Source organism: Bactrocera tryoni, chromosome 2 (assembly GCF_016617805.1).
Source record: "Bactrocera tryoni isolate S06 chromosome 2, CSIRO_BtryS06_freeze2, whole genome shotgun sequence".
Classification (NCBI taxonomy): Eukaryota; Metazoa; Arthropoda; class Insecta; order Diptera; family Tephritidae; genus Bactrocera; species Bactrocera tryoni.
The window spans coordinates 11,230,177-11,252,085 of NC_052500.1; the positions used below are offsets into that span (position 1 = coordinate 11,230,177).

At 37.2% G+C, this 21,909-nt stretch overlaps 1 protein-coding gene across 5 annotated transcripts; it reads right to left on the reverse strand.

Moving 5' to 3' along the window:
* Positions 1-11,077: 11,077 nt before the first annotated feature.
* LOC120768606 (P protein) lies at positions 11,078-21,855 on the reverse strand. Of its 5 annotated transcripts, none has more exons than XM_040095373.1 (11): positions 21,718-21,855; positions 18,066-18,586; positions 14,568-14,709; positions 14,272-14,507; positions 14,017-14,180; positions 13,685-13,957; positions 13,307-13,626; positions 13,107-13,245; positions 11,915-12,737; positions 11,759-11,852; positions 11,078-11,677 (listed from the first exon to the last, which is right to left on the reverse strand). In XM_040095373.1, the coding sequence occupies exons 2-11, from the start codon at positions 18,307-18,309 to the stop codon at positions 11,587-11,589; spliced, it is 2,526 nt and encodes an 841-aa protein (XP_039951307.1). In that variant the 5' UTR covers positions 18,310-18,586; positions 21,718-21,855; the 3' UTR covers positions 11,078-11,586. The 5 variants fall into 5 exon arrangements, with proteins under 5 accessions (XP_039951307.1, XP_039951304.1, XP_039951306.1 ...); XM_040095370.1 differs by having other exon boundaries at positions 18,066-18,616; XM_040095372.1 differs by having other exon boundaries at positions 21,700-21,855.
* Positions 21,856-21,909: the final 54 nt, after the last annotated feature.

Sequence of the window (21,909 nt, forward strand, 5' to 3'; positions counted from 1 at the left end):
AGTTTCAGAAATGAATAGTCCAAAAGTATCAAGTTGGAAAGTAAAGATTGAAAATTAACTAGTTCCAAAAGTAACTATTTGGAAGGTAACTAGTTCCAAAAGAGGCTAGTTTAAAAGTAAATAGTTTCTAAGTTGATAACAGTTTTCCAACTAATTTTCAAGCTTTCAGATTTCAACGAAATTGTATTGAATTGTCAGTTAGTTTCAAAGTAAGTAGTTACATAAGTACTTGTTTGTAAATTGAGAACGCACTAAATACCTTAGGGTTGCTTTGGATAGCAAACTGTTGCGAAAACACAATGTGAATGAAAAATTACGAAAGGTCAACAATACTTTATATGCGTGTAGGCAGAAGCTCTACACAACCTGGGGCCCGGCGGAGCGACTATTACACATAAAACCTTTGAACATAGTTCGGGGGGTAATGACGGGTTAGCAAGCACCGCTACATGATCCCACTTTTTAGTTGGACATTTCAGAGTAAATATAGAAAAATATGGTTGGCATAAAGACATCTTATCTGCACGGAACATATTAAATATTTATACGAAAGGCTCGAAAATTGAGAACGGAGTTTGTGCGGTAGTGTACTGTTCAGAGTTAGAATAAGGCAGCCTTTTAAACTACCGGACCACGGCAGTATATTTCAAGCAGAGGCCGTTGCTATTAGTAAAGCCGCGAAGTTAGCCTGTAATGTATCAGCAGACAACTCTAGAATCTTGAAAAGCAGGGCAGTTGTAAAGATTGTACCAGAACCTAGCGACTTCACTTCCACTGGCTGCGTGGTAACAAAGGCATCGAGGGCAATGATATAGTGAAGGAGATTTCGAAGAGTGGTGTACAGTTGTCATCCAAAACATGATTAACATTGGAAAACCCATGCATTACCTATGCGAGGATCTGGAAAGAAGCATGGAATGATCAACCTGAGCGCAAAACCACAAATTTCATGTGTTAAACGGTAGATTGGAAATATACAAAATTTCTACTGGCATTCCTTAGAAGGGTTGCAGAGAACATGATTAGAAAACTCACTGGACACAGTAAGATGGCGGCAGACGCCTACAGAATGAGGCTCTCAAATCAAGAAGACAGTAGGAAATGTCAAGAGCAAGGCACCGGGGAAACAATGGAGCACCGCATTGACAAGGATATGCTTGAAGCATTTGGGCATCTCAATATGAGCCACTGGAAGAGGTACCATCAGTGAGTCCACAGATTGTGTTAAAATTTTCGTCAAGAGCAGGCATCCTAAATCATAACTACTCTTCATGGAATTTGTAATGGAACTTCAACTGATATCGCAAAGAACCAAAACTGGTTTATGCGTTGCTCATTAGTATACCAGATTAACCTAACCTAAACTTTTGGGACAGAACACTCTTACTCGCTATTGTTGACCTATAATCCAAGTAGCCTTGCGTTGTTACACGAATATACGTTAGAATAATATTCTCTGAGTTAGGGCAAGTGAAGACATCAACAAGTTATAAGGGCATCAAAGTGCTATGTAATAGATAACTCTGGATATGGAACACAAACTATATCTTTAGTGGACTAAAGCTAAACCCACACACTGTGAACCTACAATGAACTTCGTTCTGCATCCTTTCAGTCCCAACAAGTATTTCTCATACTCTCTGTGATTTATTATTAAATTAAATTTTTGAAAGTGACTTACTTAAGCAAAGAGGAGAAGCGTATCCTTTACGCCATCCAAAGAGAGATTACTTTCACCAACCAACGAAATATATGTATATGCTCCAGGGAGCAGCAAATCATAAGAAAATCTATGAGATGATGATTATAATACAAATATGCAGAGCGATTATGGCACGCAGTGACCTCTTGACCCTGCAACTCATAAGTTGAAGAAAACAAAAATCTTAGTGTACAAAGTTCTGGCCTCCAGACGCATATAAATTTGCAAGCCTCTCAGCTACGGCATAGCTAAAGGCTGAAATGGGACCAAAAACAAAGCGAACAGCCAAATAAGCAGTTAAGCCAGTGTAAACAAATTGCCAAAGAACTATGAAGAGGAAGCAAAAGAGAAAGAGCAAGCGAAATGTAAGTACCGCTATATGGCACTAACACATAGAGAGACACACAAAGGCTTAGTGGGTTGTGATAATTGCGTCATATGCGGATACAAAAGCGGAAAGCGAGAAGATGGCGGCGATAAATGTTGGCACAAGCGCTGGCAGTGAAAGTGGCGAATACATACATATATAAATATAAGTATATAAGTATGTTAGTGTGTATATAGGAACATATGCTGGTCTGATGTCTGCCTCCCTCAGAGAGGCACAAACAAATGCTGCTTCTTACCAGCAAATAAGGAAGCTACACAAGTAAGCTCATATATTAATGTGTAAATATATATCATTAGCTATATACACACATACATATGTATATGTATTCATACATATAATTGTTTGATTGTTCACAGCTTTCCAAGAATGTCATTTAAACCTTTAGCACATTAACACATTTATATGAGACTCTTTTCGTTTTCATGAGAAAAGTTGGTCGAATAGCCTGAGCACTTCTATCTCCAAGGTTACTTTTGATAATATTTAATTACGTTTGAGGTTACTAGCGGTTAATTAAAACTATTTGCGGCTTTTAGCTTTGTTTAACATTAAACCACATAAATACTGAGACTTCCTAAATTTAATTAGTAAAATGTGTACGAAAACCGTAGAAAACTAATTAAATATGGCTGCCTCCAATTCTGAACATAATTTCATATTTAGTCTTTATGTGGTGAGAGTTCTCTCTAGCGTTAATTGCTTACGGAGTATCGCAGAGGTAATGGGAAAATAGCATCGCTTAGACGAAGGAAGTCGGTACTAACGACAAGGAGTCTCAATACTGTAAACGATAGGGTCTAAGCTAGCTTGGTTATAAATATACTGGAGCTAATGACAGATCTAGAAATAAGCTGGAGATATTTAGGGAAGATTGAGACAAAGCCTAGACTATCTTTTCCACTTCTCTTCTTGAATATAGATGACGCGTTAATTATTTTTTTATTAATTTTTATTATTTTATTCATCGTTTCCAATGGCAATTACCCGTCTAAATAACACCAAAGCAGCGGGGGTAAACGAATTACCGGTCGAGCTATTCAAATACGCCAGCGAAGATCTGATAAGAAAATATCAGCTTCTTTGTAGAATATGATCGGACGAAAGCATGCCAGCGAATGGAATTTAAGTGTGCTCTGCCCAATCCATAAAAAGGGAGACCTCACAATCTGCGCCAACTACCGTGGGATAAGCCTCCTCATTATCGCATATAAGGTTCTATCGAACTTTCTGTGTGAGAGATTAAACCGTCAACAAACTGATTGGATTGTGATTGTGATTTTGGTTTCAGGCCTGGAAAATCAACAACTGACCTGATATTCAGCATGTGCCAAGTCTTGGAAAAGACCTGTGAAAAAATAATCGACACACCGCACCTCTTCGTCGATTCCAAAGCTGCTTTTGACAGCACGAAAAGGAGCTGCCTTTATGACGCGGGTATCCCCGCAAACCTACAAATACGTCTGAGTAAAAAAGCTTTGTCAGGATCGGAAAGGACCTATTCGAGCCGTTCGATAACAAACGAGGTTTCAGACAAGGCGACTCTCTATAGTGCGACATCTTCAATCTGCTGCTGGAGAAAATAATTCGAGTTGCAGAACTTAATCGAGCAGGTACGGCGTACGCCGATGACATCGGTATCATTGGCCATAACAACCACGACGTTAGTTCCTCTTTCTCTAGGAAAGACAAAGAAGCGAAACAAATGGTTCTGAGTAGTGAAAGTAGTGGGCAAGACGAAACATCTCCTGTCATCAAATAAACAGACGTCGCATTCGCGACTTGGCTCCCACGTCACTGTTGACAGTCATAACTTCGAAATCGTAGATAATTTCGTCTATCTTGGAACCAGTATTAACACCAACAACAATGCCAGCCTCGAGATCTACTGCAGAATAAATCTTGCCAACAGGTGCTACTTCGGACTGAGTAGGCAATTGAAAAGTAAAGTCCTCTCTCGACGAACAAAGACCAAACTCTACAAGTCACTCATCATCTTCGTCCTGCTTTATGGTGTAGAGTCATGGACGATGACAACATCTGATCAAACGGCGTTCAGAGTTTTGGAGAGAAATTTTCTGTGGAAAATGTATGGTACTTTGCGGGCCTTCACTGCGTTGGAAAGAACAAGGTGTGACCTGGCTTTGTTTGAAATCTCCAATTGGCGCCAAGTAGAGAAAAGGGTAGAACGACTGGCCCACTACTGTAAACTCGGCTATACCAAAGGTTGTTTTAATTATAAAACATCTGATACATGAAACATGATAAAGAATTAATTTTCAAAATTTCAACAGTTTCTATATTCTATATATAATCTATAATTTAACGTTATTTCTAAGCACTTACTTGTCGTTCCGTGGCAAGCGCACCCAGGAGCGTATGCGCTGCATTAATTCCTGTATTTTATTATTTCTTTCCAACTCGTCTTCCTCCTCCCACTCATAGTTGACGCTGGCATCTGAATTCATTTCACGATCTTCATTGAGATCATCGGTGATCGTGAAGGTGGGCCGCGAATGAACACTCTCCATGCTGTGGAAATTATTATTTAATAATGGCCTTTGAATTATTTTTCCGCGCCGTTACTACACTTGTGGTAAATATTATTTACAACTGCATTTACAACATTAGCCAAATATTTTCTTCACTTAATTTTTCGCAAAATTTACACATTTGAGAAATAATAATTAACTCAACACTTTCCATAAACACACGCACACAAATCACTTTTGGCGCTTTCGAATTGTTGCACATAACCCAATTTATTTTTGGCAGTTGTGGACGGATATTATAAGCCCACTCACATACACATAATCATACATATGTATGTACACTTAAATACGCGTATCAATCGATTGCGCGCGTCTTTCAATCAACTCACCGCGAACATTTGCATTTTTTGTTTTTGAACTGAAAAAACCTGCATCATTTGCGGCGAACTGCGCGCCGCGTTAACTTGTTGGATCTTGAAATATCACTATACGGCAAACCCTTCACGGACACGAAATTTGTGGTGAATTCTCGCCAACGAAATGCCATCACAGACTAAACAATCTCGTGGCCAGCCAAGGCGGAGAGCCTTTGCCATCAGCGGCGCTTGGCAAAATGGTCTCTTAATAGTTGCGTTGACGCTGGTTGGCTAGCCGCTGCCACCAAATTGTTTTGGAAGCACGCAAAAAACTAATACAAAATATACTTATATTCATGTCTCGTATATATCTCTAATATACACATATATGCACATTTATAAATAGGAAGAAAGCAAAAGTGCTTAGTAAATACACATAAAAATACATATTTATAGTAAACATGAGAATTTCAGATGTAAATGCATATGTACAAATCCATGTGGCGCTGGTGAAAGCAGGAAATATTTTCATTTTGTTGTAAAAATAGAAAAAGAAATACTAAAGTGGGGTGGCAGACACATGGCAAAGGCAATGAAAATCCGAAAAGCGTGTCAAAATCCATAAATGTGTGGTTTTTGTAGTTTGTTTGTTTACTTTCTAGCATTCGTACACATTTAAATCTATTGTTCTAAGACGGCTATAAGTGAGCACCCATTTATGTACTACATGCTTATGAACAGTAGGTGAGAAAAGTAAAAATTCATAATTTCAAAATGAATTGATTAACTCATTTCCATCAGATCTAAAATAGATTATATTAGAGTCATTCCCGTACATATTTAGTATCATCTCTGCTGCTGAATATAAAAGATGTAGTTATCCGCGAAGGTTAGGTTAAATTAGGTTAGCAAGTCGATCCTAGCAGGAATTTTTCTTATATTACCTATCTATTTTATGTTATCTAAAATTGATTTGTAAAGGTCTTAACATATCGACAAAGCGTTTTAACACAAATTTGCTGAGACGGCCAATACCAGTTTCGGCAAAGTCTGACGGCTATAGAAAGAGTGTCGGAATCTTTTCATCTCAGCAAGAAAGGCTAAGTTCAAGTGAAACTGAGTACATCTTGTAACTTGCAAGAATCAACACAGCGAAATACCTTAAGATGTAAAAAGTCAACCAGAGGATCGGAATCCAAGCAATTTTATATATACATATACTATTGGGTAGTCAATATTGAAATATCTTTTCGTACCATGTCGTTGCATTCGTATGGTTGAAGTAAATTGTATAAGAATACCGTGAAGATGGTCTATGACTCTGAAATTGATAAACAGAACTTACCGAATTCCGGAATCGGTTCTATTAAAAGAAGGATAACTCAAAGTTCCCATATAGCAACTGATCAAAATTGTAATGCATTTAAGAGCACACATTGGGGGATAGCCAAGGAACACTTCATTCTCTTAATCACTTAGCAACCAGCAAGATTATATGTATATGGTATATGGTATATGGTACCTTGATAAACAATATGTTCGCAATACCTTTGCTCTTGCTGGCAACACCTGTTGGATTCAATATCCTTACACCAAACAACGTAATAATATATATGTATGTGTGAGTATTTCTTCTTAAGTATTTAGGCAGTTTCAAATCAGCTGTTTGTCAATCAAATAATTCTCACACATGCCTTTCGGTAGACAAATACAAAGTGGTCCTAATCTTATGTAAATAATAAATATTGTAAAATTTATGCATGTAGAGCTCGATATCATCATTATATGGACTCATGCATATTTACACACAATTTCAAGTGCCTACGCAAAACAAAAGAAAGACATTATTCTTATTCATATATTGGAAAAAAAGGTTACTCCACTTTTTCTTATGCAAGAATAGTTTTTCTCCTTTTGGGCATTGATGTGTTTGTGTGCAAGTAGGTGCGGTAATTGTGGCAGACTGCTTCTAAATAAATTAACTAATTGAACTGGAGAATAAAATGTTAGAACGAAATATTTACTGAGAGCCAGTAGACAGTGTAACGTCTGGCTTCTGTAGTGCTTTTGGTTGAATTGTTTTCTGTTAGGTCAGTATTCTTTTAAAATTCAAACATTTCTAATAAAATTTTGTATACTTGCTTTTCATATTTTGAATTTCTTTATGTACATTTTTTGAAGCAAGAAAATATCATGATTTGTGAACGACCCTATTATCCTTCCGCGAGCTTATAAAACAAAGTCAACTTATTTTGTAAGAAGAAATTAATGTAACGGGATAAAACTTTGCACGAATAATGTCTTTAGTGTGTGCCACCTTATGACCAAAAATTGTTGAAATCCAATAAAAGCTGTTCAAGCCCCTAGGTACCGTATATTTAGACTCCGATAGTTGATTTTTGATCGAAAATGTCGGTGTATGATATACATACATAACTGAAATTAAAGGATTATCCTGCTCTTATAATGGTATGTCTGTATGTCAAAAATAGGTTGAATCAGACCTTCTACCCTTAGCCCCTATATACTTAATATGAAGATTTTCGAACTTCCGCGTGAATTTGTACCGCATACAGTTATTACAATGAAAATAATAGAACGTGTTTTAGTTATGAGTCATAACAGTGTATCTTTGTGCCTAAAATAAATAGCCCCTTTATAAATCCTGATATTAGATTTTCGAACATCCGGCTGAATTTACTCTATGTGATTGGTTTTACACCATAAAGTATTTCCCTGGCTTTGATTCTTGCAAGTTGCAAGAGTATAAAATGTTCGGTTGCACCCGAACTTAGGGCTTCCTTACTTGTAACTTTTCTTTTTCATTTCACTTATATTTATCAGTTAAGGACACATTTTCCATGTAAATAATATCATATAATACGAGTAATATAAACATAGATTTTATATATATAAATATACATTAAAAACATATGTGTTTACATACATTTGCATATGTAACTTACTTGGTATTGTTGTGATTCTGCCTGCTCAAAAGCAATTCATTTGTGCACGAATACACTGGCAATCATATACGCTCTCTTTCGTACTCGCGCATAATTAGTTTGTTAGCGCACAACTTTATCCAGACACTCAATGCATTCCAGTTGTTGTTGCTTTGTCTCATTCTCATTTCACCTGCCAGCCATATTCCTTAACTAGTGCATTTTCAAAAATATATTAGCATATACATATGTATACTTAAAGAATAACTCGTTAGCTTACTTGGTTTTGTTGTTGTCCTGTATGCTCATTAGACAAATCATGAGAGCACTAATTCTCTTTCTTTAAATTACTCACACTCGCTAGTTTTTGCTAAAATTCGCACCCTTACAATTTTTTTGGCAATACATATGTACATACATGCATGCATATATACAAATGTACGATCACAAGCAGCATCTAACTAGCGCTCCACTGCCGTTTTAGGTTATGTTTTTGGTTTGCCGTTTGCGTAGGCAAAGTTTGATTTTGTTTCACTTTTTAACTCTCACTCTCTCACTTATTACTTTTTAATCGGATATCCTTAAGTTTATAACCGAGAAATTAACTTATTTAAGGCATTTAATATAAATTTACGAATTTCACTCACTGCCGTTAAACTGCTGATTCACTCGTTAGCTGAAGCGGAACTGACGAACATATCGCCAACGTATGTAGGGTTGCATATCCTTTTTTAAAAATATTTTAAAATTTATAAGGCAACAAATTATTAAAATTAAGTGTAATATTTTGTAATATATATTAATACATATTAATATTATAACAACTTTTGTTACTAAAAACAATAAATTAAATAAAGATGATTAGAGTATAGATACATATCTGCAAACAAACTAAATAACTAAATATAAATGTATGCATGTTTATATACATTTCTTGAGTCCAAAAATCAGTTCATAATTTCCCATGGATTATAATATATTTGTATTTCTTAAAAAATAAAACATTTTTTACAAGAACTTTTTTTACATTGGAAATGCAACCCTTTTCCGTTTCCCCTACTGTTCTCGCTAATTCCGTTTCGGCGATTGAGTCAGCTGTTTGACAAGTCATTTCCTTTGTGACATTTAAAATTTTTAATCCGAAATATTGCGCGCAGTTAGATAATCAGAAAATCAATTATATAATAACTAACGAATGCATTAAACTAATGAAAATATAGTACATAAATACAATCTAAGTGAACAATAAAAGTATGTGGATGCAATAACAAACCTATGAGCTAATAAACACGCGTTCTTCGTTCAATAGTTTTTAATATAAATGTGTAAGTTTATTTTATTAATAATAGTAACTAACTAAATTTTTGAAAATATTGTAATAACTTGTTTACGATTTAAAGGAAGCGTACGCTCACGGGTGCATATGGCTCTATGGTTGCAATTGCGAAGTGGTTTAATCCGACGCATTATGGCTAGTGCTTCTCTGGTATGTACATATTATTGTTCTTTTTATATTGAGTGCTAGCAACGTTTTAATACATTAGAGATGGTACAAGAGGGCTTTGTAGGAGCCGATTTCAAATGCCGATTTGATAAATAGATGGTGGGTGGTGCCACACACTTTAGGTGAAGTCATATATCTCCGTACCTATTCTGCAAATTTTAACCATATTTAGTAGATAATACATATCATAATATCATTTTTATGTTACACTGCAAAAATTGCGGGAATCGGACTGCGCCTACTTATCACATAACACAATTTTAATATCCTTGTGATTCTTACACTTTCCAGTGTACAAATCAAGCACCAATGAATTCATTTAAAACTTTATACAAATAGTGCTTTTCAGATATGTCATCTCAAGTCGAAAAATTGTTCAAAACGGACAACAACTGTTCAAAGCCGCAGATGCCGAATAAGGAGACCTCAAAGTCTTTTGTTAACTTTTTACCGCAACGTCGGTTAATTTGTGCGATATATTATTATAGCGACCAAGCTTTGTCCTGATGGAAGAGGTAACCCTTCTGTTGATCAGTTCTGGCCGTTTATTTGCTTGCTTTAATCTTATCAGTTGTTGACAGTAAAATGTAGAATCAATCGTTCGACTAGGCTGGAGCAGCTCATACTGGATGATTCCTTTCAAATCCCACCAAACACTCAGTAAAACCTTTCGAGCCGTGAATCCTGACATTATGATAATTTGTTAAGCTCACCACGCTTGGAGCTCACACGTTATTGTCGTATTAGATCCACTTTTCGTCTCCTATTACCATTCGCTTCAGAAGTGGTTCGGTTTCATTTCGTTTCAGCAAATAATCGCAGATGTTAATTCGGCCCATTAAATTTTTCACAGATAATTCATTTGGTGCCCAAACATCGAGCTTCTTTTTATAGCCAGCCATTTTTAATTGATTCAAAACCGTTTGATGATGAGTGCTAAGTTCCTATCTAAGTGAAGGTCTTGGTCAATCTTTTCTATTATTTGATCGAGCTTTTCAACGAGAGGTCGACCAGAGTTAGTTAATAATTTTTAATAAGGTCAGGAAAATAAGTCTCTGTAAGTAGATATCAAATTATGTTAGTGATGTCAAATGTAGGTACTATTTAATTTGAGCTGAAGTATTCGTCTTATGGGACGTAAACGCGTTTTGCGCATTTTAACAGAGGCCTGATACTTTAGCTTGAACTGCGAAGCTCCTAGATATCTAAGTCGAGTTATGGATAAGGCGAGACATGGAGCAAAGAAGGTGTTCAAGCGTCTCTCTCATGTCTACTTCCCCGCATGTATCGTCGTTACCCATCCGGCTCGCATGTGATCTGTCATTAGGCCAACAACCGTCCTGCAGTTCTTTCGAGACCGTATGAGTAAAAAGAAAGTGTGTTTTTCTTTCGATCTCTTGCACTTGGCGATCCTACATGTCTTTAAGACTTTTCTTCTCGCCATGACTAGTCTGTCAGCCCTTTTGGAAATTTGTATATGATTCAATTCATTGTATATATCTTTTAGTGACTTCTGTATGTTCTGCACTGGTTCGGTAACCAGACGGATAGCACTTTTGGCAATCTCATCAGGATTTCATTTTCGGGAACTCCTTTTAGGGCAGCATATATGGATCATATCCATTGTCAAATACGTTTGACAAACCTTTCAAGACTCATAGAAAACACCGAAAAAAATAAAACTCACCAATCACAATAAGATAAATATGCATATTTATTTAAAGTGCAGATTAAGATATTCTTAACAACTTTTTCAATAAAATCACAATCAAAAAGTTGTTAACATTTGCTTTAGTTTTCCCTACTTGTAGTAGGAAGAGAGATTATACAATATATGGTATACTTATTTGTAGTCAATAAAATCATATAAAGTCATATATAATAGAACAAACATATTGTAATATAATACACATATGTACGTATGTATATATGTAAATTCAGCTTAGAGTTCGGTTAAAATTTCTAAAAGCGAAAAAATCTGCTTACTAAAATTGAATGAGCACGCAAACGCTTGTAAAGCATTTTCAATAAAAATACTTGATAGAGATAGTTTATGCTTAAGCCTATATACATAGGTATAATATAATATATTTATTTATGTATGTATGTGTACGTGTATATAACTAATTGCTTAGGAGCTAATAGCCTTGAATTGAATGCTGGTAAACTTCGAGCTTGGCTAGAAAGCGCCAGTAGCGACTACTCGCTATGCCATTCGAAGACAATGTGCGCCCATATGAGATAGGCGGTGATGATAACGATTTGTCCCAGCATCAGTGGAAAAACAACTCTGTGTGCGAGAAAAGAGTAAGGAGAAACAAAGAGATAATAGTAAAAAACTTAATATTATTTGTTTTGTTGTTGCACTCACTTCAAGTAGCGTGTGAATGTTATTTTATAACCATGTTGTTCGGCAATGCCGGCCGAGACCACATTAGAGGAGGCGCCATACAAAGTGCCATTTCCTGCGAAGAAATATTTTGCTTTTAACACAAAAGTCATCTTCATAATAACCACTATCACCCACCTCCCAAACTTGAGCCGAATGTTAGCGCCCACACCAGCGGCTCCAACGGCAGACCTAAAGTCTCCCTGCTCACCAACGATACTACCACACGCACCATCATAGCGGTCACTGGTATGCTGTCTAGCACCGCCGACGCCAACGCCGATATCCATAATATAATGAATATAGCCATGGCCAGACGATGTCGTTCGTCGACAAATAATATAATCCTTTTCGTTAATTCACCAATACAAGCGAAGAGGCCCAAACGCTCCACGCATTCCATCATGACAAACATGGCGGCGAAAAATAGCAAAGTCGTCCATTCGATGCGATGCAACAGATGCTCCATATCGTCACGATTCAAAACAATCAACAATGCAATAACACCGAGCAGCGCCAGCCAGCCTAGCGGTAACGTGCGCCATTTCGGCACCGACTGCACGAAGAAGCAGACGAGCACGAATGTCAGCGCCGCACAGGCTTGCAACAAAAGCATTTTATGTTTGATGGGATACTTGAGTTTGAGTTCCTGCAGTGTATGTGTGTAGGCGTCGTTCGAGTCCAGACCACGTTGCTTGCGGCGCAGCGTACGTTTCAGCAGTTTCACTTTCTTGTGCAATGTGGCGCGTACGAGGTCGGCATCCTTGGAATAGGAGGAGAGTGAATTGGCGGCACGTTGCCAAACTTTGATTTCGCGTCGTAGATCCTTAAACTCTTTCGGTTCGTTGAGACGCAACGATTGTGGGTCGCGAAAGACGAAACGCAAATGCATGCAACTCTGTATGGTGACCAGAATGACGCCGGGTAGGGTGTGAGCGACGAATTTGGTGAAAGTAATGCCCTGAATGTGGAAATGAGGTATTCAAGGCTCATTAATTAGTTCCAAGATATTTGAGTATTATAAATTTTGATCAGTTTTCTAAATATGTTCATTGTTTCAGAAACTTTAACCAAAAAACGTAATTTTTGCTGCCCAGAGCTCTACTAGGATATCCATTGGGAATGGGCTCTTCGAGCTAAACCCACGTAGAGCAGAATATTACTAATATTGATTCCCAAAGCTTACATATAAGAAACACGTTATTCGAAGAATCCGAGGTGATCATTATTTTTCTATTCTACGATCTTTGATCTTCCTCTCATTGCTTCCATTGGATCAGCTTATTCTACTATACCTATATTCCCGTATTATTTAAAATTTCCAACTTACATTTTTGGTAAAAAAGTGATTCGAACAAATAATGATCGAAATTGGATCACCAATGGGTGTTAGCGAGCCACCAATATTCGATTGCACTATGATACCGAGTAGCACCGGCACTGGATCCAAACTCATCACTTCGCATAATCTGTAAAAAAAACAAAAACTGATTAAAAGCTATGACCTCCCAAAGACTTACACGAGTTTACCGTATGGCCACTGGTGTCATCAAAATAACAGTTGTCACGTTATCGAGAAAACTCGATACAAAACATGTTATAAAGCAAAGAAAATATATCATAGGCCAAATTTTACCGCCCGAAATTTCGAAAGCCAACACTGCTATATAGTCAAAGACACCGGTCTCCGCCAGAATGCCCACAATGATCATCATACAGAACAGTAATGTCAACATTTCCATATCCATCCATTCGATGATCTCATCCATATTTGGACGATCGTCGAAACAAGCCAACACCGCGACAGAGAGTATGGAACAGACAATGGCCACAAAGGTGCGTTGGAAAACCTAAGAGTAGAATACAAATTGTGTTCTTGGCCACAATTATTTTCTTTTATCTTCATACCTCCCACACGAGCAACGCATAGAAGATCAGTAATATGCCCGCCGCGAGTAGTGTGCCAATCTTTTTATTAATAATCAGCGGATTGTAGACCAACTCGACAGCGAAATCCTTCTCAGCATTGGTGTACATGCTGAGCCGCATTGTCACACCCGGTTTTTGTAGATTACCCAAAACATTGGCCGGCATTTCGTAGGTCTGATTGCGCCAAACAACAGGCGCCACCTCAAAGAGTGTTTCCGAAACTATCGGTATGAGCCAAGGCTGTAAAATGTTCTACAAGAAAAGCATTGGTAGTGTAACAAAAATTAATTTTAATAACCCAAAATTAATACCTTGTAATCCTGTCTGTTGTTTATTTTGTCATAATACGACAACTGTGGCTGAACGAATAGAAATTTGCCAGCATCGTCATGCTGATACATGCGCATGGTCTCGTTGAATGTGCCGAAGATTTTGAGCTTGAAATCGCCGGTGGGATTCTTGGGCAGCACAAAGTCTACGATTTGGCATAAGAATATAAGAACGTTTGAATATTATAGTCATATATGTATATGATTTATCTATGTATTTATAAGCCTTCCACTCACTTTTCGTTTTATTCCACGGCACTTCCAGTGTCTTCTCGAACAAATGCTTCTCTTCGAATATCATTAGCACAACCGCTGCAAATACCCAAAATATTAAAAGTCCGCCACGTTTTATTAACCGTTCACGTTTGCGTCGCTCCTTCGACTTTTGTTTAGCCACTACACGGGTCACAACCGCTTTTGCCTTTTCGTTGGTCGAGTTTTCGATGTCCGAGAGTGTACATTCGCCGTCGGTACTATGTATGTATGAAAGTGTTACTTATCTTAAGTTCTACGTTTTAACCAATTTTACTTACCTTCGTTCATCGCCTGTATTATGGCCGTGTGACAGTTTTCTCATGTTGATATATTCGGAATCTGCAAAACTGTGCTCGTCTTCATAGCTCGACTCCAAGTCATGTGGATTGCCGGACTCATCATCCGTAACCACTGTGGAACCTGTGGAATTTAAAATGGTAAATGTAGAGATTAAATGCTTTCTTTTTTATGTAGTATATTGGGAGTGTTTTTTACGTGATGGATTCCAAACTCAGCACACAACCTTGGGGACTTTAGGTCGCCTTCAAACGGCAGTTTTTTTTGGCTACCCAGAGGATAGTTGGTCTAAGACCGGAAGTCATAAGATGCTTGAGCCATATGTAAAAGAATCGTTTCTGTTCACTCGGAATAATTAGCGCTCAGAGAACTTTCCTGACTTGCGTGAACTTCTACACATGGCTCCATCCTCTCGGCAGTATGAGTTTTCGAGAGAAAGATCTTCTGCGGAAGATTTATGGTCGTTTGTGCATTGGTCACGGCGAATACCGCATTCGATGGAGCGATGACTACGACTACATTGACATAGTACAGCGAATTAAAAGACAGCGACTGAGCCGGCAAGTTTATGTCGTCCGAATGGACGAAAACAAACAAACGAATCAAAGGAAGAAGAAGATCTCCACTCCGTTGGAAAGACCAAGTAGAGAAGAACCTGGCTTCGCTTGAAACCTCCAATTGGCGCCAGACAGCGAAAAGGAAGAGTGACTGGTGCACCTACGCTAGTAAAGAAGAAGATATCGACCTTGAAATTTCTGAATCATCCGCCCAGCACATTCCTATTTTCACAGAACGACCTTCTTTAAGTTATTTAATACCAAATTTTTATATGAATGGAGACATGTTCACATTCCAATGAGCAAATATAGACTCTAAGTAAATACTTCATTAACATTAAATATGAAATATGGCCATCATTATGAGTTATAGAAACGCGTGTCGAAACTACGAAGAAGTCAATGAGTTTATCGCATACCACAAAGAAGCATCAATCAATCAACAACAAATTATACAACATTAGCACGGTCGGGAGTACATACACGAGTACAAACTAATAAAATCAAAAATAATATTAATGTTTGAGCCATAGTCATAAGGACACTTGAGTATTTCTGTGGCTGACACCCACATACACGGAGCGACTGTACACAAATACTTATAAAATTTCTCTATATATTTCAATTGTCTGTTATGAATATTATTATTTGCTTATGTGTTGGTACATACATATTTATGGCTATGAAAAGCCCAATAATTCCGATATTTACGGCGTAATTAACCTTCGTTTATATTTTTTGCTGTTAACCACTTCCTTAACTACTTGCAAATGAATGCGTGGGAAATGGAATTGAATGGCGCTTCCACTTGAAATGCATGGAAAATGAAGTAGAGTATCGACGACTCGTTGACAAGAGCAACGTTTACAGTTACAACAATAATACTTGCGTTGATTAACGACTCAATTTAGACAAGCACACAAAAAAGCGATTGCCAAAAGGTTTGCAAACAAAAGATAAACATCAAACAATTGTTTTATTTGATTGGTTTGTGGGAACTGCCATCAATAGCCGGCTCATATTTCACTCTCAATTAACATTTGACATTTACACATAAGTAAATATACTTGTAGTTTATTGATGACATGTATTACCTTATGTATATGCCAAAGGAAATAATGTTCTAAGATACTAAACTTGAGCGATTGGCTTTAAAAGCCATATATGAAAGCGTGATTCGTATTATCGTTTATGGACTCAAAAATTGACCGAATGAAATCTTGGAAAACTTCATGTGATTAGATTTTGCATATTTTCAAACTAAACTTACAGACCAACATAAAAATTCCAAACAGAAAATCAAAAAAAAAAAAATCAGAGTTATCAGAGATCTTATGAGAAATCAGCTTTCAGATAACCTTAAACAGTGCCACGCTCATAACTCAATTAACAACAGAAAATACCATAATATAGTAACCTATCTTTTATTTTGAAGAACCTTGCTAATTTGAACATGATATACTTGCTTGCTTTTCTCACCTTTTAATTATACCAAAATATTTAAATTATAACAGTTGCTAGTTCAATTCGCCACTATCGAAGGCTCCAAAAATCGATGACCGTATAATATTGTTATAATGTTCTAACCACCTGCTAATCTATATATCTCTCCCATTATACCAAAAATTAGACTTATACCAGTTGCTTGTTCGATTCGTCACGATCCATGATTCAACAAATCAAAGGCAGCATGGTTACAGATTAGGTTATTTCTACTCTTTATCAAATACAATCAAATCTCAATGAGTACATTTAAGCTAGAACATTATATACTCAATGTGAGCTGTATAGACTAAATTTTCAGAAATCAAAATATCACTTTAGAATCATTTTCCAAGTATATTTCATGCAACTGCTTTATTTAAGTATCACCAATGTCGATGAACATTTTCGGTCAATGACCTGAATAAAAATTAAAAATTAAAAAGAAAAATCCTGATTTTATATGTTAAAAAATCAACAGAGAGAACAGAAATAGAGATCAACATTGGCAGAGCTTATTCGATTAAAAGTTGAACGAACAAAATCTGAACAAGGGAATTAAACCATAATGGAAGAGCAGGAGAGCGAGAAAAAGATCAATATCTTGACATAATCTGACTTTGAACTTAGACATACTCATAGTTTTATGATGTGACTGCATATGACCAGACCAATGCAGTCGATGGAACGATGAGCTCTACGAGATAAATGACGACATTGACATAGTTCAGCGAATCAAGAGACAGCGGCTACGCTAACTAAGTCATGTCGTCCACATGGATGCAAACAATCCAGATCTAAGAGTATTCGATGCAGTACCAGCCGGGAGAAGCAGATAAAGACCTCCACTCCGTTGGAAAGGCCAGGTAAAGAATGACCTGGATACACTTGGAATCTCCAATTGGCGCCAATAAGAAGAACGACTGGTGCTCTGTTGTAAACTCGGCTATAACCGCGGAAGCGTTGTCTGCGCCAATAAAGAACAAGAAATAGGAGTGCAAACAACTCACTGTCTGTTTGATAAACATTCTAGTAGATTGGCTATACCATTCAACCACTATTCTAGATGCTGTCAAGAGGTAAAGGAACAAGAGACCACAGGCAGCTTTCATGCGAATGCAAGGCTTTGTATAAAAGATGAATCGCAGTGAAATGCATCTTAACAGCTTCGCCCACAAAGTTCTATTCATAAAAATAAAATAAAATATGTTTACGCATGCGTAAGTTAAACATTTTTCCCTTACGTAAGTTAGCCTTGAACTTTGCATTTTTTGCACTCAAATATCTAAATTTAAACTTGACATTGAAAAACTAAAAGTATAAATATTTCCCCTGCAGTTTTCGCCAATCAATTAGTTGCTTGCAGCGCATTTTTTTCTGTCGACAACATGTTAAATTAACTATAAATACAATGCAATGCATTTTTTTCTGTTCACCTACCATGCAAACGCTCATTTTCCATTTGAAAGGACACCATGCTCGGATCGTGTCGTATTTGTGGCGGCAGAGCACGCCACACCTGCAGCGTCTGCTCGGTGACCTGACCAGGTGCCATGAGATTGCGACTGGAATGCGGCTTCAACAGATCAACACTCTTCGTTGGTGTGCTGGCGGCGACGTGCGCGGGGCTGTGTATGGGGCTGGCACCATTCTTCAGCACGCGTATTTTATCCTTTAAGCCCATATTCTCGACTGTGTGTGTGTGTTTGTGAGAAATGAATAGCTAATAATGAGCAGCTGTGTTGATTTACTTGTAAACACAGTCGGTGGGTTAACAGGTGGGTGGTTGCTGTATCGTTGGCGGTTTTATCTTAGAAATACGTTTGATTTTTCCACTGCGGTAGCGCACGCGTGCTCCATATACGCTCACATACGCGGCGACATTGTTTATTCAACACTTAATCACAATTAAAATAGTTAAACACAAAGGCATTTCTTGTCTGTGGCGGCTCAAGATGTTCCTGTGTATTTGTGTGAGTGTGTTTATTTAACTAATTAAAATGGAATTAAAGTAGTTTGTTTTGTTTATGTGTTCGTGTAATGAATTAAAAAAGACGAAGGCGTTGAAATTATTTTTTTTTTATTGTTTCTTTTATAATTTGCTATGCGGATACGCGCGCTCGTCGCTGTTGTGGCCAATGTCAATTCCCATTCCACTGACACTGACAGTGGCGGATTGCTTTTGGACACACTTGTGTATATATGTATATTTATATTTATAGTTTGTTCAATCATACACACATAGGCGTTTAATTATTTTCTGTTTTCACATTGTATTTTCAAATTTTATTTTCTTCGTTGCGTTGTTTTGCAAAAGATTTTATTTTTCAATATTCATATTTGGTTATGCATGAATTTGTATGAAATATTTTTACAAAATAATATGAAAAACAAATTATTACTTCTGGGGTTATCTTCCGATTTTATGCATCACACTGTCGGTAGAAGTTCTTATAATATTTGCGCTCAGCAAATTTGGTTATTGTAGTTTTAGTGGTTTAAAAGATGTGTGCATTAAACTTATTAGAGGGCGGGGTCATGCCCACTTTTTCAAAATTTTTTCACAGATGTCTTGCTACTGCAATCCGCCGTTTTATGTAATTTAGTGCTTAGTTACAGCACTTTAGAGGTTTTCGGTTAACAGCGTTTGTGGGCGTGGCAGTGATCCGATTACGCCCACCTACGAACTATCATTTTTTTGTACTATGGAACCCATATACCAAGTTTCATCGAGATATCTCAATTTTTACTCAAGTTACAGCTTGCACGGACGGACGGACAGACAGACAGTCACCCGGATTTCAACTTTTCTCGTCATCCTGATCATTTATTTATATATAACCCTATATTTAACTCGCTTAGTCTCCTTTCAGCTCGATAAACTTGAACCAGTAACGATCCAAGAGTAAAGAAAGTTAAGGATTCCCTCGAGAAAAAAGATCGGTTGAGTAGTTTGCGAGAACTATGGACATTCGACTTTACTTCGAGAAAAATGCGTTTAAAGTTTTAATGGACTAAGGGCTGACCTCGAGCGCGCAACTTTTCAAGACTGTATCCTTATTAAAGAATTATATAGTACAAGTTTTTTGAACTGATGAAACCCCTGTAACGCCTTAAATCCGTCTGAAAAATATGTTTTCTATAAATGTGGAGAGTTGACTTTACCGACGAAGCGGAGAATGATTTTTTTAAATTTATGCGATAGAAAGTGAAGAAGCTCATAACTTATGTCAACCATATGAGGCATTAGTAAAGCCCTGTGATGTCTCGACCTTCATTATGATCTGCTCTAAGCAGTCAATGTTGATCACAACTCGTGAATCCCAGCAAATGGTGACCGGTAGCATAGTATTTTACATCTTCGAAGCAGGTTAGCTGGTTTAAGTTCACTGTTTAAAATTTTCCTTGGTCGCTGGTGTGTACTAATGGATCGACATTTCATAGTCGCTTGCTAAAGGTCCAGAAACTACTTCGCATTGCTTTTAAACTAGTTCAGATAATACTGTTAAGTGATCTCACAGTTGCACTTATTTTCCGGAGTGATCAAATACGGTATCCAGTTTCCTCAATTCGAATATTTCATGCGGAATATGACCCATTTGATATTTTGAGATGCCAACTTCGCGATAAAAAGCGACTTCGTTGAAACTCGTTAAGCCAATTTCTTACAGTCGATCTCGTCCGTATGAGATAAAACAAGAAAAAGCGTTAGCTTGCCAGCATCCACCAACATAGTAGGACCGGAGTCTTTTATTTCGATTTGTCCCCATACCATAAAGGAGCTTCTAGGTAAGGGTTGGGAGAACATCAAACCTCAAAAGGTTTAAATATGTAATCAAACTTCTAAGGGAAAAACTCAGGCTATTTGTCGCCTTTTACACTGACCATTTTAAGCTCAAGAAGCACTTATATAACATGTGTCTAGCTTCTTATGCGAATTGCCGGTTCTGCGAACTCCAGAACACCTGCTAATTGACAGCATAGCAATCTGTTGACGCCTAATTCCATATAAGAACTTGATTTTGATCGGTCAGTGATCAGATATGGCTGGTCCGATGGTTCTATCTGAATAATATATTCAGAGGATTGTAGCGTTGCTCGTTAGACAATAATCCAAGTAAAATTTCGTGAAGATACCTAGGACCAGAAAAAAGTTTTCCATACAAGGACATGATTTTGATAGTTCAGTTTCTATGGCAGCTATATACTACAGTGCTCGAATTACGGGCGTTCCGACAAATGAACAGTTTTTTGGTACGAAAAACACAACATTTCATATCGATTTCCCAAAAACTGAAGGACTAGTTCGTATATATACAGATAGATAGACGGACGGATGGACAGACAGACGGACATGGCTAAACCGGCTTAGCTTCTCAGGCTGATCATTTATATAGATATGTATTTTATAGGGCCTCTGACGTTTCATCGTGGCAAGCTTAAAGAAAAAACGAATCCTATTCTACTCTAATTTTGACAGTTACGGTAAAGAACTCTCTTGTATTGTCTTAAGTATATAAAAAAGTTTTGTCCGTTTCCATTACTTTTTATAAAGAAAACTTTCAACGTAGCAACCTCAGCTTGAAACGACAAAAATGTTCGCGAAGGTGTAACGGTTCACGCCTTCAAATGCTCGTAGACACAAGTGATAAATGTCAACAAAAAATACGTTCTTCTTGTGCATTCTTATTCTTCGCGCTCAATACGCGTGTGTCATGACGCAATGCTTCAAATGTTACGCAGGCTTTTGTATATTAATTTACCGATTTATTTATGTTTTTGGATATAAAAACTGGGCTTTCACACGTCCGCAAAGACGTGGAGAGATTTGAAGCTATTGTGTGTGAGTTAGAATTTTTTTTTCATTTAAAAATATTTTACACTTATTTTTATTTCTTCACATTTATTTATGTTTATTCTTGCACTTTCCAGAAGGAACTTTCCGCGTTTGATTTATTTATATTTTCTTATCACTTTTTGTATATAGCCACACCACCACAACACTTCATTGCATTTTAATCAGCGGTAGAAATGATTTTTCATTTACTTTCGTACACACACATATACTACATACTTATTTACACATATATACTTGCAAACAATAAATTTCTGCCGCGACTCAACAGCTGATTGGTGAACTTGAAAAAATCTTCGTTTGCATTTTCATGAAAAATTCCGCAACTTTAGCAGTCAGCGCTTGCCACACGACTAATTTGAATTCGCTGCGCCGCACAGCATTTCAACGGTTTCTAAGTGCCGTCGTCGTGCTTGTCGCTGTTGCTAC

Coding starts and splice junctions, on each gene's coding strand:
- LOC120768606 (XM_040095373.1), bottom strand. CDS start 18,309: ATGGGCTTAAAGGATAAAATACGCGTGCTGAAGAATGGTGCCAGCCCC. Junction 14,508..14,567: donor AATACAGGCGATGAACGAAG/GTAAGTAAAATT, acceptor ATACATACATAG/TACCGACGGCGAATGTACAC. Junction 13,627..13,684: donor ATGCGTTGCTCGTGTGGGAG/GTATGAAGATAA, acceptor TTCTACTCTTAG/GTTTTCCAACGCACCTTTGT.